The sequence below is a fragment of the Scleropages formosus genome, chromosome 15 (genome assembly GCF_900964775.1).
Source record: "Scleropages formosus chromosome 15, fSclFor1.1, whole genome shotgun sequence".
NCBI lineage: Eukaryota > Metazoa > Chordata > Actinopteri > Osteoglossiformes > Osteoglossidae > Scleropages > Scleropages formosus.
Genome location: NC_041820.1, coordinates 22372727 through 22386851, shown reverse-complemented (window position 1 = coordinate 22386851; position 14125 = coordinate 22372727). Strand labels below are relative to the sequence as shown.

The 14125-nt window shown below is 42.5% G+C and overlaps 1 protein-coding gene across 1 annotated transcript; it reads right to left on the bottom strand.

Moving 5' to 3' along the window:
- Positions 1-368: 368 nt before the first annotated feature.
- Positions 369-14072, bottom strand: atg14 (autophagy related 14). The gene is made up of 10 exons (XM_029258669.1): positions 13630-14072; positions 13315-13377; positions 12777-12819; positions 12583-12664; positions 11183-11420; positions 7282-7511; positions 5654-5771; positions 3746-3836; positions 3230-3315; positions 369-1457 (listed from the first exon to the last, which is right to left on the bottom strand). The coding sequence occupies exons 1-10, from the start codon at positions 13935-13937 to the stop codon at positions 1157-1159; spliced, it is 1560 nt and encodes a 519-aa protein (XP_029114502.1). The 5' UTR covers positions 13938-14072; the 3' UTR covers positions 369-1156.
- Between the last annotated feature and the right edge of the window lie 53 nt (positions 14073-14125).

The following is a 14125-nucleotide window of genomic DNA, read 5'->3' as shown; positions in this document are numbered from 1 at the left end:
CACTTTGTTTGAGCACATCTGCTTAGAATCAGAGCAACCATAAAACACTTGTTCTAAGATTTCACCTGGTTAGATCACTTCTACTGAAGCTTGTCTTGCACAGGGTGTAGCAGATCACATTTAAGTGCCTCACCTAGAAGCTATGAATGAGAGAGTGGGTAGTGCATTCAGCAGTAGGGCTGAGGATCATGTCCAACCCTTGTATAGGAATTCATCCAAAATTCTTTATTGCAGCCATTCTGGAATACAGCAGTTTTAACACCAATTTAAGAAACAAGCAAATAAAACATCTGAAGTGGAAATCACTGTCCCCCAAACACACTTTTGCTGAATTCAAACAGCACATCCAAAAAGAGACCCCCCCCCCCCCCCCCCCATTGTTGTTAATGTTCACTCAGATGCTGTATAAGAACAGTGGCACTTGGAGTGTCAATTTACAGGGCTGTTCAAAAATAAGCCTTTCACTTGAAAGTCCACCTTATGCAATAAAAGAATGTGTAGCTCACCTCCCTGCACTACTGTGGCTGACTCATTCAAGCAATACAAAATCTTGCAATGTCTGCACAATGTGTCCTAGTGTTTCACATGAAGTTCTGAATTAAACTGACATTGGTGCAGCTAAACACAGTGAGCAGAGTACTGGTCAGGTTTTTAAAAAAGTGGAAAAAAAAAATCAGCCAACAGTTGCTACAGCTAAAGTCAGTAGTAAGTATCCATGACAACAGTAAGGGTGACAGGTACAACATTTAAAACAGGCCATGTAAGGCAATGTAAGGTCCTCCAGCTTGACAGTTTTGCACTGGGTTAGGCAAAATGTAGCATGAATACTGGTGCAATAAATGTTCCTGCAGCCCACTCACAGCACTCTGCCTTCCTTTGTTTCAAAAAAAAAAAAAAAAAAAAAAAAAAAAAAGCATTCCAAGGAGCAGCAGTTGGGCTGTTTTTTTTTTTTTAAAAAATCTTCAGTCCCCAACCATTCCCAGAAACCATAGCAATAGTTGATATATCAAGTTCTTTTAAGAAAAGTTTTCACAAAAGGTAATAATCATCCTTCCCCTCTTCTATTTAAGCATATTACACATGGCCTTTGAAAAAAATGGCAAATGCTGAGTGGGGTGTGGTAAACAGCCACACGAGTCATCTGCAGGCTTAGCCCTCAGCGCTGACCCGTGTATGTGCGAAACCAAGAGCTGACAGAGGCAGCTGCCGAGGAGATCATGCCACCAGTACCGCTGACAGGCTGGGAAGCCTGCATGCCCGTGCTCTGTGACAGGTCCATGGACTGCGAGGGGATCTCGCAGAAGCGGGGGCTGGGCACTGTCTCCCAGTCCGTCCCAAGGTCCGTCTCATCGTCCGTCACCACCTCGTCACCACTCTCCTCTGCCTGCCCAGACACTTCTGGCTCAACAAACTCCATGGATTCCTCCAGATCGGCACTGACCTCGAAGGGGCCTGTTCTGAAAGGTGGAAAGCGATGGGAAAAACCAGATACATACACCTCACGTGTGCTAATGTGCTGAGCCTAAAGGATCTGCACAGATTACAAAGAAAAGGAAGGGGACCCCTGCTTCACTGGTAGATGTCTGCAGCTGACCCACTGACACAGAAATGTAACTTGTACATACACTGTTGCACAATAGCCTATGCCTAAAAGACTTTTAAAAGATAAATTGGTGTAATGAACAGTGTAATTACAGTCAGCCATCAATCAGGAACTGACCAATACAAATTTCATAGGTCATGCAGGGAGCTTTGGGCTTTCTTTTTTCCCTTTAATTTTTACCTTGGGTAAAGTCAGCATTCATAATTCCACATTAAGGCACAGTAAAAACATGGGAGGGTAACAATGTGGAAATCACTGCTCATGAAAAGTTGTCTAGTTTGCCAGAACAGCTCCTAGGTGACAATGTTCCTGGAAGGGTTCTGGGGACTGATGACTGAAAAGAGCATCGGCACTTGTTCTTACAATGCAATGAGGGAGACAAGGGAGGATGATGGACTACTGTGCCTTTTCCTGAGTTTCAGGTTTATCATGTCTAAAACTGTACCCATCTGACCAACGCTTTGTATTCAGCAACAAAATGTTAATTCATAAGATACGCCTTTATGGCACTACCTACTCATACATCATTTCTGGGGACATATGGATGGTGCTTCTAAAATCCGATGTATTGATGTGCCTGAACTGACATTTGTTCTGGGAACGAGAGGACACAAACTTGCAGAACAACTGCACTCTGACACTGATCGCTTCATCCAATAAACATTGAGGGGTTTGGGACTTTTCCCAGGGGGCCAGTGAGTTTTCACCAAGCATTGAGAATGATTACAACTCCTTCTACTGTTATTATAATAACCTTCACATAATGCCTTTAAAAACAGCTTTAAAACTTTGAAGTGTTTCATGATAAACAATGCAGCTAAGGACTAGCACTTTGCAGTGGTCCAGATATCATCCTGAAAACAGGTGTCAGGTAGGCTACGCTCTGAAGTGGACAGCAGTCCATCATATGGACCACACACACACACACACACACACACACACACACACACACACACACACACACACACACTTTAGAGCCAGTTCAGAGTCACTGAAATGTCAGTGATGGATGCTGCTGATGGTTGTACCACACAACAGAATAAAATTCAATTTTTTTACAGAGCGCAGTTCTCACGCAGGGACACATCTAATTAAAAAATCTAGTCTAATTAAATTAAAATACTAGTTATAAAAAGGAGAATGTGATTTTACTTTCAAGTAGTTTTCAACATGTAAAAGTGAAGCTGAAGATGTGCGTTCTATGCCTGGAAATGGCTAATAGTCTGTGTTTGCTTTTGAAATAATTTTGTCTAGGTTTATTCAACAAGGCAGGAATGCTGCATGTGGAAACTTGTGTGCCCCAGGAATGCATTTTACCCATTTAAATTAGTATCAACTGTCTTAGGAGCTTTTACCAGAAGAAGAGTTCAGTAACAAATGCCACATTGTGTGAGGGAAGCCTACACATGCAATCACATCAGGTACTCGTTTGCATTCCGTTGATAACACCCAGTAAAATAAGTTTGTAGAATTTTGCTTGAAACGTATTAAAAAAATGTTTGCAAAGATGTCATAATATGAACTGCACAATGGTTTATGAACATTTTGAAAGAGACTCTTCCCAAAGAGGATTCCTCAGACCAATATCTAACACGTATGAACCCAATGAATTAAATTTCCACTTACCTGCCCAGGTCTTTGTTTTCAGGGGAAACCAGAAACATGATGTTCCTTAGGGTATGATGAGGGTGGAGTAGTTCACTTTTAACATGCTGGCAGAATGCCGCCCCCCCAAAAAAACACACCATTAAAACACACACACAAAACCAAAAATTAAACTTTGGTATACTTAAGTGAAAAAGGGTGTTTCTCAGTGAACCTGTCAACAGAGAAGAACTAATACTAACATACATTTGTCAGTCAAGATTATATCATTCTAATGACAGGACAAAAGAATATCAATGTTTTACAATAACAAAAAAGGCCATTTTAAAATGATACTGTGCTAAGCACAAAATAGATTTAATGTTTAAGTATGAAACATTACTGCAATATTAATGGCAGTCAGGTAAGTTATGGTACAATGTACCAATAGTAAGAGCAGGCCCAAGTTTCATACTACTGTACAATGTGAATTACCCAATGTCATATGAAAGACACGCAAAGCAGTAATAGTACATTATGGATGAGTGCCATGGGTACCTGGGAAAAGCAAAGATGAAGGATGTTGGTGTTCAGTTTATTGAGGGCTTGGGTGAACCTGTAGCGGCTGAGACTCTCACCACAGAACTCACTGTTGAGACATTACACATGTTAGAAAAATTGGTACATGGAAGTTATGAGTCCAGCAATTTACAATTTCACATAGAATCGTATTTAGCAAACCGTGAACAATTTGTATTGAAATCCGACAACACTACCACGTCCATCTCTACTACGGTTCAGTATGGTGTGCCGCAGGGCTCCGTGCTGGGTCCATTACTTTTCTCACTTTATATGTTACCACTGGGTGATATTATTCACAAGCACAATGTTAATTTCCATTCATATGCTGATGACACACAGCTTTATGTATCGTTCAAGCATGATGATCCATCACATGTGGTGTCGTTAATTGTTTTACCAGTATAAAATTATGGATGAGTGAAATTTTTTTTTTTTTAATCTCTAAATGCCAGTAAAACAGAGGTCCTTGTGGTGGGTGGTAATGCTAAAACTCTTGACACAATCACGTCAATCTTTACAACAAATGGTATTACCTTCAAGCGTACCGATTGTGTCAAGGATTTGGGTGTCCTGCTGGATGGAAAGCTGTCATTTGTATCGCATGTAAATGCTTTGACTAAGTCGTGCTTCCTTCAATTAAGAAGCATAGCTAAAATGCGGCGATTCCTTTGTAGACGGGTTTCTGAGAAACTGGTTCATGCTTTTGTTTCCAGCAGGCTGGATTACTAGTAATGCTTTATTGTTGGGTTGTCCGTACCAGACTGTATCCAGGCTACAGTTGGTACAAAATGCTGCTGTGAGAACTGTTACTAGAACTAGGAAGTACGACCATATAACACTGGTACTTAAAGCCTTGCACTGGCTCCCGGTCTCTTTATAGAGTTGATTATAAAATCCTACTTTTGACCTATAAGGCAATACATGGCATTGCTCTGGCTTACCTTTGCGAGATCATTAATCTTTATATCCCAGGACAATATCTCCGTTCATTAGATGCAGGTTACCTTAAAGTACCTGTGATCAATAAGACCTCAGTAGAAGGTCGCGCCTTTAGTTATAGAGCACCTAAACTGTGGAATAGTCTACCAGTTACTGTCAGAAATGCCCCGTCTATTTCTGTTTTCAAATCCCGATTTAAGACTCATATGTTCACTCAGGCATTCCACCTCGTAATGTAATTCAACCTGCCTTGGTTATTTATCACCTTTACAAAAATGCATTTTAAATTTACTTAAGTAACAAATTACTAACTCTGTCCTATCTTCTCGTTGAGCACTACCTCGCTACATAAGACCTGAGGAGGCTGGCCAGTGATGACAGACGAATCCCATGCTGACAGAGGATGATGTCCATCTGCCGTGACGATCAAGACGTTTCATGCCGAGTCGGGGATCCAAGATGCCATTCACCAACATTATAATTACTTGTTAAACACTGTCTTACAAATTGTTATTTTCTAGAATGCTCAGGAGGGGTGGGCTACCACTGGCCTGTGGACCCCCAGAGGTTTTTTCTCCCTCAACTTTCAGTTGGGAGTTTTTGTTCCTTTCCCCGGTGGCCAGTAGGTATACTTATAGCTCTATAATAAGTTCTTCATTATGGTAGCCATTAATTGATCGTCTTCTTTGTTTGTATCTGTTTTTCTTGCCCTATGTCTGTGTTAAAGCGCTCTGTGTCACTGCGTGAGAAGAGCGCTCTATAAAAAAATATTAATAATAATGATAATAATAACAACCAATGAGAAGCCAAAGTGATGGAGAAAGCAACTTAAATATTCTGATCAAAAGGACAGAAAAGTTCCAAGGGAAATTAAGACCTCCAGTGGGTAGACTAATGTCAGTTACAGCTAAGAAGTAGTGAAATTCAAACATGGTCAGTACATACCTGTTGCAGAGCTTCTTGGGAAGGCTGACGTTGAGGATATGAGAGAGGATGTTGATAAGCTGTGTGGCATAGCACAGGGCTGCACTGATTGTATGAGCAGGGTTGATATGGTCCAGCTCTGAAGAATCAGGAACAAGTGTACAGCACATTACATTTTATGGGAAAAACGTAATCAGTTTTGTCACATACACAACCATACTTAGGACAACGTGCAGTGAAATGCTTTTCTGACTGTCTGCAGTACAGATGAATAAAGGCAATACAAATAGAAATTATGAACATATGAAAATAGGAAAGAATAATAAAGTAGGATACAAATGTGTAGTCCAATATTAAAGGTTAAATAAAAGTGCAATGTGTACAATGGGGGGGAATCTGAGCAATATTTGGCTCAATTAGTGCTCCTTGTGCATGCAGACCAGTCTAACTACATGATGATTTTATGCTGGTTAAGAGCTTGAATGGCATGCGGGACAAAGTTCCTCCTCATTCTCTCTGTGCTGGCCTTTAGGGAGTGAAAACGCTTCCCTGACCCCAAGCAGGGAGAAAAGTCAATTTTTCGGATGGCTGAGGTCTGTCACTATCTTCCTGGCCTTGGTCCAGCATCGCTTGCTGTAAACAGACTGCAGGTCAGGGAGCTCAGTGCAGATATTGCGCTCGTCTGATCGCACCACCCTCTGTAGACCCGGCCTGTCCTACGGGATGTTGTTCCCAAACCAGGCAGAGATGCTTCCCGTCAGGATGCTCTTGATGGTGCAAATGTAAAAATTCCTCAGCACCCTAGAGGGCAGTTTGAAGTCTCTTAAAAGTTTAAAAGGTAAAGACACTGATGGGCCTTCTTTGTGTTGATGTGATGCGACCACAACAGGTCATTTGTGATGTGAATACCAAGGTAGCAGACAGTATCCACCCTCTCCACTGTGGCCCTGTTGATTTCAAGGCGGTGCTAGCTCCTGTCCTGCTTTTGGTTGAAGTCTACTATCAGCTCCTTTGTTTTGTTGACTTTCAGGATGAGATTGTTTTCCTGGCACCAATTCTCCAGGTTCCTAATCTCCTCCAGGTAGGCCTTCTCGTTATCAGAGACCCAGCCCATCACGACAGTGTCGGCAGCAAACTTAACAATGATTGTAGAGTTGGAAGTGGCCACAGAGTCATAAATGTACAGGAACTACAGCAAGGGAATCAGGACACAGCCCTGGGGGGCTTCAGTGCTCAAGGTGGGGGGGGTGAAATATGTCTGTCCACTCGTACTACTTGTGGTCTGTCTGTAAGGAAGTTAGAGATCCACTGACACATGGACGGGCGAACTCACGGATCCTCCAACTGCATAAGTTTGGAGGGGATTATAGTGTTGAATGCTAAACTGTAATGTACAAACAGCATTTTTACATAATGCCCCTTCCAGATGTCCAGATGGGTCAAAGCTATGTACAGTATTTCATGTAAGTTACATACTAGCACTTTCCACATTTGACTTAAAGTAATACCAATACTAGTTTCACAACCTTCATCTACCACTCCTTGGTATCCCTTATAATGAACCCCCGTTGACGACTGTGATTTAACAATCCATACTGTGGTGAACCAAAGTCTCATCACATGGATGATGTCACAAGACTCAATCATACCAGGCTCTTGGCTGGTTTTCTTCTCCTCAACCCAGCTATAGTAGGCAGAGCAGTCCCCATTGCTAGGCAATGTAACCCTTGGGCCTGTGATGCTGATGCTTGTCTCGCCATTCTGGTCATCCCAGATCCACCGTCCAGAGAGGTAGGTGGTCCTGCGTGCCTCGGCCAGCTCGCTGACTGTGCTGGAGGTCAAGGCTGGATCACACTCTGCCACCACGTCGGCAGGGTCCCTGGAGCGTAGTGAGAGAGAGAGAGAGAGAGAGAGAGAGAGAGAGAGAGAGAGAGAGAGAGAGAGAGAGAGAGAGAGAGGTGACAGCCCTCCTTTTGAACAATTGCGCCTTCAATTCCCACCCGCATTGTACAAGTTCACTTGCTACAATAAACCACCCAAAAAAACAACCCGCGACACAAACGCTAAGTCGATGTGATACACGACAACTACGAATTCGCTGAAAAGGACGAAAACCTCCATGCTACTCTTTTGGTTTGCAATGGTAATGTACATAAGATACATAAACATACACATTACTTTAACTAAAGAACATTCTATTTGAAAACCTTGAGGCCCCAAATGATGATAGGTAATGTGTTTTACATATAAATGCATGTGTATACACGCACACAGGCTCCTTGTGTTAAGAACTGGGGACGATACATTTTCCAGTTTACTTGTAAAATGTTTGCTGTTCTATTTTGTAAAAGCAGTCTATTAGATTGCTGAAAGGGAGGACATTGTCATCCAGCTGTCGACAGGAAAACACACCAAAAGAGAATGTAAGAGATACTAATTTAACTCACTTTTACAGTGCTCACAATCTGCATCTGGTGTTAAGAACCTTAAACATGACTCAACAGTACTGAACGGGTTTGTGGAGACAAGGTACTATTTTCAGTTTTACGTAATCATAAAGTTCGTTAAATAGATACAAATGCTAATACAGAAAATATTACAGCTATAGCCAACACCTTGCATTACTTAGCTTTTACTGAATGAGTAGGATCAATCGGTCAGCAGAGATTTGATGTTATGGAAACCGATTTGTTTTCAGTCATTTAAAATGACTACTTTAATGTTCTTACAAGTTAACACAAAAAAAAAGTTGCAAGGCACTGGCATTTCACCCAAGCTGTGACCATACCTTGCACACAATAACAGATGGAGAGATTCATTTTATTATAGTCTTTAATTTACCCCCCCCCCCCCCCGGTCTTATTGTTCCAACTTGAGAAAACTTTGGCAGTACACAAAGAGGAAGAGGCAAAAACTGCAGAATCAAGCTGATATTAAACCTTACCCAGTAAACAGAGAGAGACACTTTTTCAAGGAACTCGTATCACTGATCTTGTAAATCCCAACATATTGGAATGAATGTTGTACAGTTTTTTTTTTTTAATGATTTGATTTCCTTACCAGATGGTGTTCCTTTGGGTTTAATTGTAATACCCCATTATATACTACCATCTTTTCTGTAGTGCATCCATGTCTGATGTCCACTTTCTTCGTGTAGGAGTGCCCAGAAAGAGCCTCTGCACCTCTTACCACTGAGCTCCCTTTACTGGCTGGATGCTTTAGGTGGTCTTTGTTATGAGTACGAAGAAAAGTGTGTAGCAATATAGAAAAAGATGGGCTGGAGTGGCTATCTGTGATAACACCTGTCAATGGCTTTGACCTTAACACACAGGTAAGCTGTCCCCAGAAGCATCCCAGTGATTCAGTAGAGTGAAGGAGATTGTGTGAATGAGGTTGAAGTTTTGTTTCTGGATGCGGGGGGGGGGGGAATGATGCATGCAACACCCATGTTGAGAACTGTGTTGACACATGATCAACCTTTTCCTTAAGCAGGATGGGCTGACAACTCTTACATACCTTGGAGGTATAGATGTCTATTTTAAATCATGCAGTCTTCCCAATAACCATGTTGATGACCAAAATGTTTAGTTTCCTTCCACTTGAGAAGGAAAGTCTAGACACCCTTCTGGAATTTGAGTGCTATATGATCACACCTGTGAAATACTGTAGCCTTCTCATTTTCTGCACTTGGTCTCTGGATAGGGACATATTGTCAATTTTAAGGTACTGCTTATGTTATGAACAGGTACTGGCTGTGACAGTCAGAGTCCAACATGACTAACTGGGTATATTCCAGAGACCGGTGCGCGCACACACGCACACAATAAATCTAAACTGGGAATGAGGGTTTTGAAACAGGCAGGTCAAAGTCCTAATACCAGTAACACTGAAGTGTTGTGGTAGGATTGGAGCTGTGTAGAATAATATCGTTAGTAAGTAGTGTGCTAGATTTCCATTACAATGTGACTCAAAAAACCCTTTACAAGATACTGTGATTCAAGGGGGCTCTAAAAAGGTACTGAAGCAAGGGGTGCACCCTTCCTTCTACCCCTGGATTCTACACAGTGACTAAGTAAATAATGACCTCAAAAAAAGAAAATGTAATATTACATAACATAAGGTTAACTAGTATGAGGACAAGACAAAGGCAAGTTGTATCCTACTACATTTATTCATTTAGCTAACACTTCTCCAATACACCTTAACATTAAGGTCACAGTTATTTACCCACTATACTGCTGGGCAATGTTTGTGGAGCAATTTAGGGTAAGTACCTTACTCAAAGGTGCTACAGCTGAAGATGGGGATTGAACCTGTGACCCTTGCATTCAAAGTCAGCAGCTCTAAAACACTATGCTACCAGCTGTCCTACTACTGAAAACCACAGATCACTGAACTGGTCCTTATGTTACAAACAAGTTGTTCTAATCTGTACAAAGTGGCATTTCTCTGTTTATAATTTAATGCACCCCCCACCCATTTAGCAGATGCTTTTCTCTAAGGCAGCATCGATCTCTTGGAACAATAGAAAGTGAATTACATGAGAAGCAGGAGATTCATGCAGACACGTGACATTTAAGTTTGTCAGGTGAATGTCACCTGCATCCGTTTGTCATTAACTGGCAGTAAAACAAGTGTGGAATCAAATTCAGTTGCCTTTCACAGTGTTTGCGACTCATATCTGATGTCTGAATACTGGTAACATGCACATTTATGGGATAAATTAAAAACCTACATGAAAGTTTGTTGAGTGCCCCCCCCCCAAACCTTTAAGTTGGTTTCAATGTACCTCTTACAGCATATTCTGATTCAATGTCTACTATAAGCTGTACATTGATTTGGAAGAAAGGGTCTGCCAAATGAATAATCAGCAATATGCAAGACTTTTCCCAGAACCTACCCAGTGAATAATCAAGGTATGTTTATTACACTTATGGGTGTATGGACAAGTAAAGGCTTGTGCACCATTTCTTAGTGGCCAGACACTGAAATGGTGCACATGTCTCAAGTTAACAGAAGTCAGTCTATAAAAGGATGTCACATCCTTAGCTGTTCTCTGCATCTCACAATATGTCACACATGAACATTTAAGTCACTGACTTAATTTGTTACAGCTTTAACTGGATACTAACTTTTTTCTTTATTATAAAGAGCCTATAAAATTGAGGCATCCATATTGAACTAACCAATTATGGCCGTATTTCAGTAGTTTCAGATTTTCCACAGTTACTTTAGTATTAAGTATTAATATGAAGAAACTGCATTATGAATATACTTGTGTCCTTAAGTGGACAACCCAGTGTATATACAGTTACACAAGACTGCTACACTGGGCATTTATATGCTGAATTCCAAACCATCGTACATAGAAAAATGAGAATGTGTCGTAGGGGAGGAGGGGGAAAAAAAAAAAAAAAAAAAAAACCCCTAGTAAAATGTGCACCTATATTTTGTAATTGTGTATTCCGCTGCAAAAACAAAGACACTACAGTGCCTTGGATATGAATTTTTTTTTTTAAAAGCTCTACTACAGTATTAAAGAATGCCCACCTGGTGCCCTGTTTCTCTTCCTGGGTAGGGAAGATATAGGCAGTGAGCTCCAGGATGTGGCCCCTTCGAATCTCAGCCAGCTGCTCCAGGCAGCCCTGCAGCTCCTTCACTTTCTTGTCCAACAACTCACTTAAGCGCCGGTTGTGCCTCTCAATCTTGTCCCTCTTCTCCTGGTGACGACTGGCTCGGCGCTGCAGCCGCTGACACTCCTCATGGGAGCGGAGCAGCAGGTCCTTACCTGAAGGTAGAGGAGAACAGAGCAGGAAAAGTACTTGGGAAGAATGAGCCAACAACTTCAACAATGTTGAGTTTGTCCCATTTTCTCCAACAGCTAACTGCATTTTGTTTATCTATTATATAAAACTACAATCTTTTGTTTACAAAAACTTACTCAGTTCATAAAAATTGCTTTTATGAACACCATTCAATCCATAGGAAAATGTTTCTCCATTACAGGGCTGTGGTGCTCTATATTCCAGAAGTACAAGGAAACATGAAACTCCCAGAGCTTGGTCCACCACATCAGCTGTAACCCTTATTACTTAACAGAAAAGTCATCTCTACTGCCTCCCATCCAATGCTGTAGACAGATCACAAACACATCTAATATTTGTTTCTGAATAGTTTCACCAATAAAAGCTCAAAATGTTTTTTTTATAAGTAGTGTTATATCTAATACTTTACACAAAACTTCAATTTGTTAGCTTTGAAAAGACTTTTGAGAAGCCTCAGATGAATGTTCACTTAAGAATGAGAATGTGCAATTACAGACAAGGAACACTACAAAAAGTGTATACACACACACACACACACACACACACACACACACACACACACTTCAATAAATAAAGAATATTTTAATCATTGGAAAATTCTTTGATTTAAAAGCAAAGGTGAACTGTTATAATGAGGAGCCAGGGTAGGAATAAGTTCAGAGCAATATGCGAGATGTACTATACCAATTACATCCATGTAACACTAAAATGTCTGAAACAGAAATGCAAAAAGGTCAATTAAGTTCTCTTGACACCAAGAGCAAGTATCACTATATGTCCCAGTGCCTAACTTCCATTTATTTGTTTATCAGTTGCTTCGCTCCAAAGTGACTTCCAATGAACTCTACAGTTTAGCCCACACACCTTATTCACCAAGGTGACTTACACCGACTGCTAGATACACTATTTAGAATACATCACTCATCCATACATCAGTATAACAGTCACTCACACCATATGGTGGAACCTGAACAGCATATCTTTGGACTGTGGGAGGAAACCCACGCAGACACATGGGGAACATGCAAACTCCAGACTAAGCAGGGATCAAACCCATGTCCTCTCGCACCACCCAGGCACAGAGACAGCAGCGCTACTCACTGTGCTGCTGTACAGCCCACTTACCACTTTTCACTTCTTCTCTCCCACAGCAAACTGCTTCTTTCAGCTGCTCGATTTTCATCTTACATGACATGATCTTCCACTTCTACACAGCACACATTGGATCAGTGAACTGCAGTGTTAGAGAAACCACCTTTCTGCAGCCATGGCACATTGACAAGTAATATTTTGCACTTGGCATTAGAAGCAGAACTTACCAGCTGATCAGTTCGAACCTTCTTATCCATCAACTTGATCACTCTGGGGGGGGGGGGGGGGGGGGGTGAGAGGCATGTTAATATTTTTGTAAAACCTTAGCTCCAGTAAAATTACCCAGCTGTATAAATGGGGTAATTGTAGGTACACTAATATTGTCAGTCACTTTAGAAAAAGCCTTAACTAAAAAGCCTTAACTATTTAGGTAGTGTAGTGGTTAGAGCTGCTTGGGACCCAAAGGTCACAGGTTCAACTCTCACTCAGCTGTTACCCTAACTAACGGGTACTTACTGTGAAACTGCTCCAATAAAAATTCACCCAGTCCCAGCTGTGCAAAATAGGGTAATAATTTTAAGTACTACAACACCAAGTTTCTTTGGAAAAGCATCAGCTAAGTAATGTAACTGAGGATGAAGTACCTTACTCCAGGTAGGATTTGCTACGTGCTGCTAGGCTAGTTTCCTGAAAAAGACACACAACTGAACGCCTACGTGTGTTTATGTGCGCGCGCACACAGGGGACAGAGAAACAAACACGCACCTCTGCTGTAGCGCTTCTTTTTCTTCCTTCAGTTTCTGCAGTCGGTCCAATTTCTCCACGTACCTGGAGACGGGGGGCAGGGAGTCAAGTGGAACTATGCTTCTCTCTCACACACACACACACACACACACACACACACACACACACACACACACGCGTCCGAAGGGCCCCCGTTACATTTCCCTCATTCTACGCGCTGACTGAACACTACACTACAGTCTGGGCTGGATGGACGAGCGAGGTAAAGTCACCCCCAGGACAGAAGCGTTACCTTAGCCACTAACGAACTTCTCCCGCGAACGAATTTCGACCCACCTTTCGGTGTTTCTCCCGTCGAAGTACACGAAGTCTCCGGCTCGGATGCAGCGGGCGCAGGTGAGCCTCCGGCGGGCCGTGTTACAGAGCGGGCAGCGCTCCACGGCCACGTAGAGCCCCTCGGCGTCGTCCACGGCCTCAGCCATAACGGAGCGCGGTGAAGGCTCGCCTCGGAACGGGGACGGAACCGGCGGGGGCCGCGAGGCGAGCAGAGGGCGAGGCCCAGGCCGAGGCCCGGGCGCTTCCCCTAGCGTCGCCTCCCTAGCGGAGGCGGCCGTGCGCAGTTTGCCTCCCACGGGAGACGCCATGCAGCCGGGGGAGTTCACGCGAAAGCTACCGCCGCTCGTGCACCTCTCTCCATAGCGCAACACCGGTGTCGTTGAGCGGTCCTGTGTAAACACGCCCGCCCAGACACACGGTGGTTACGGCTCTTCACTCCGCCCCCTCGCTTGTCCCGCCTCACGTGACGCATACTTTGCGTGTACGATGACGTCAC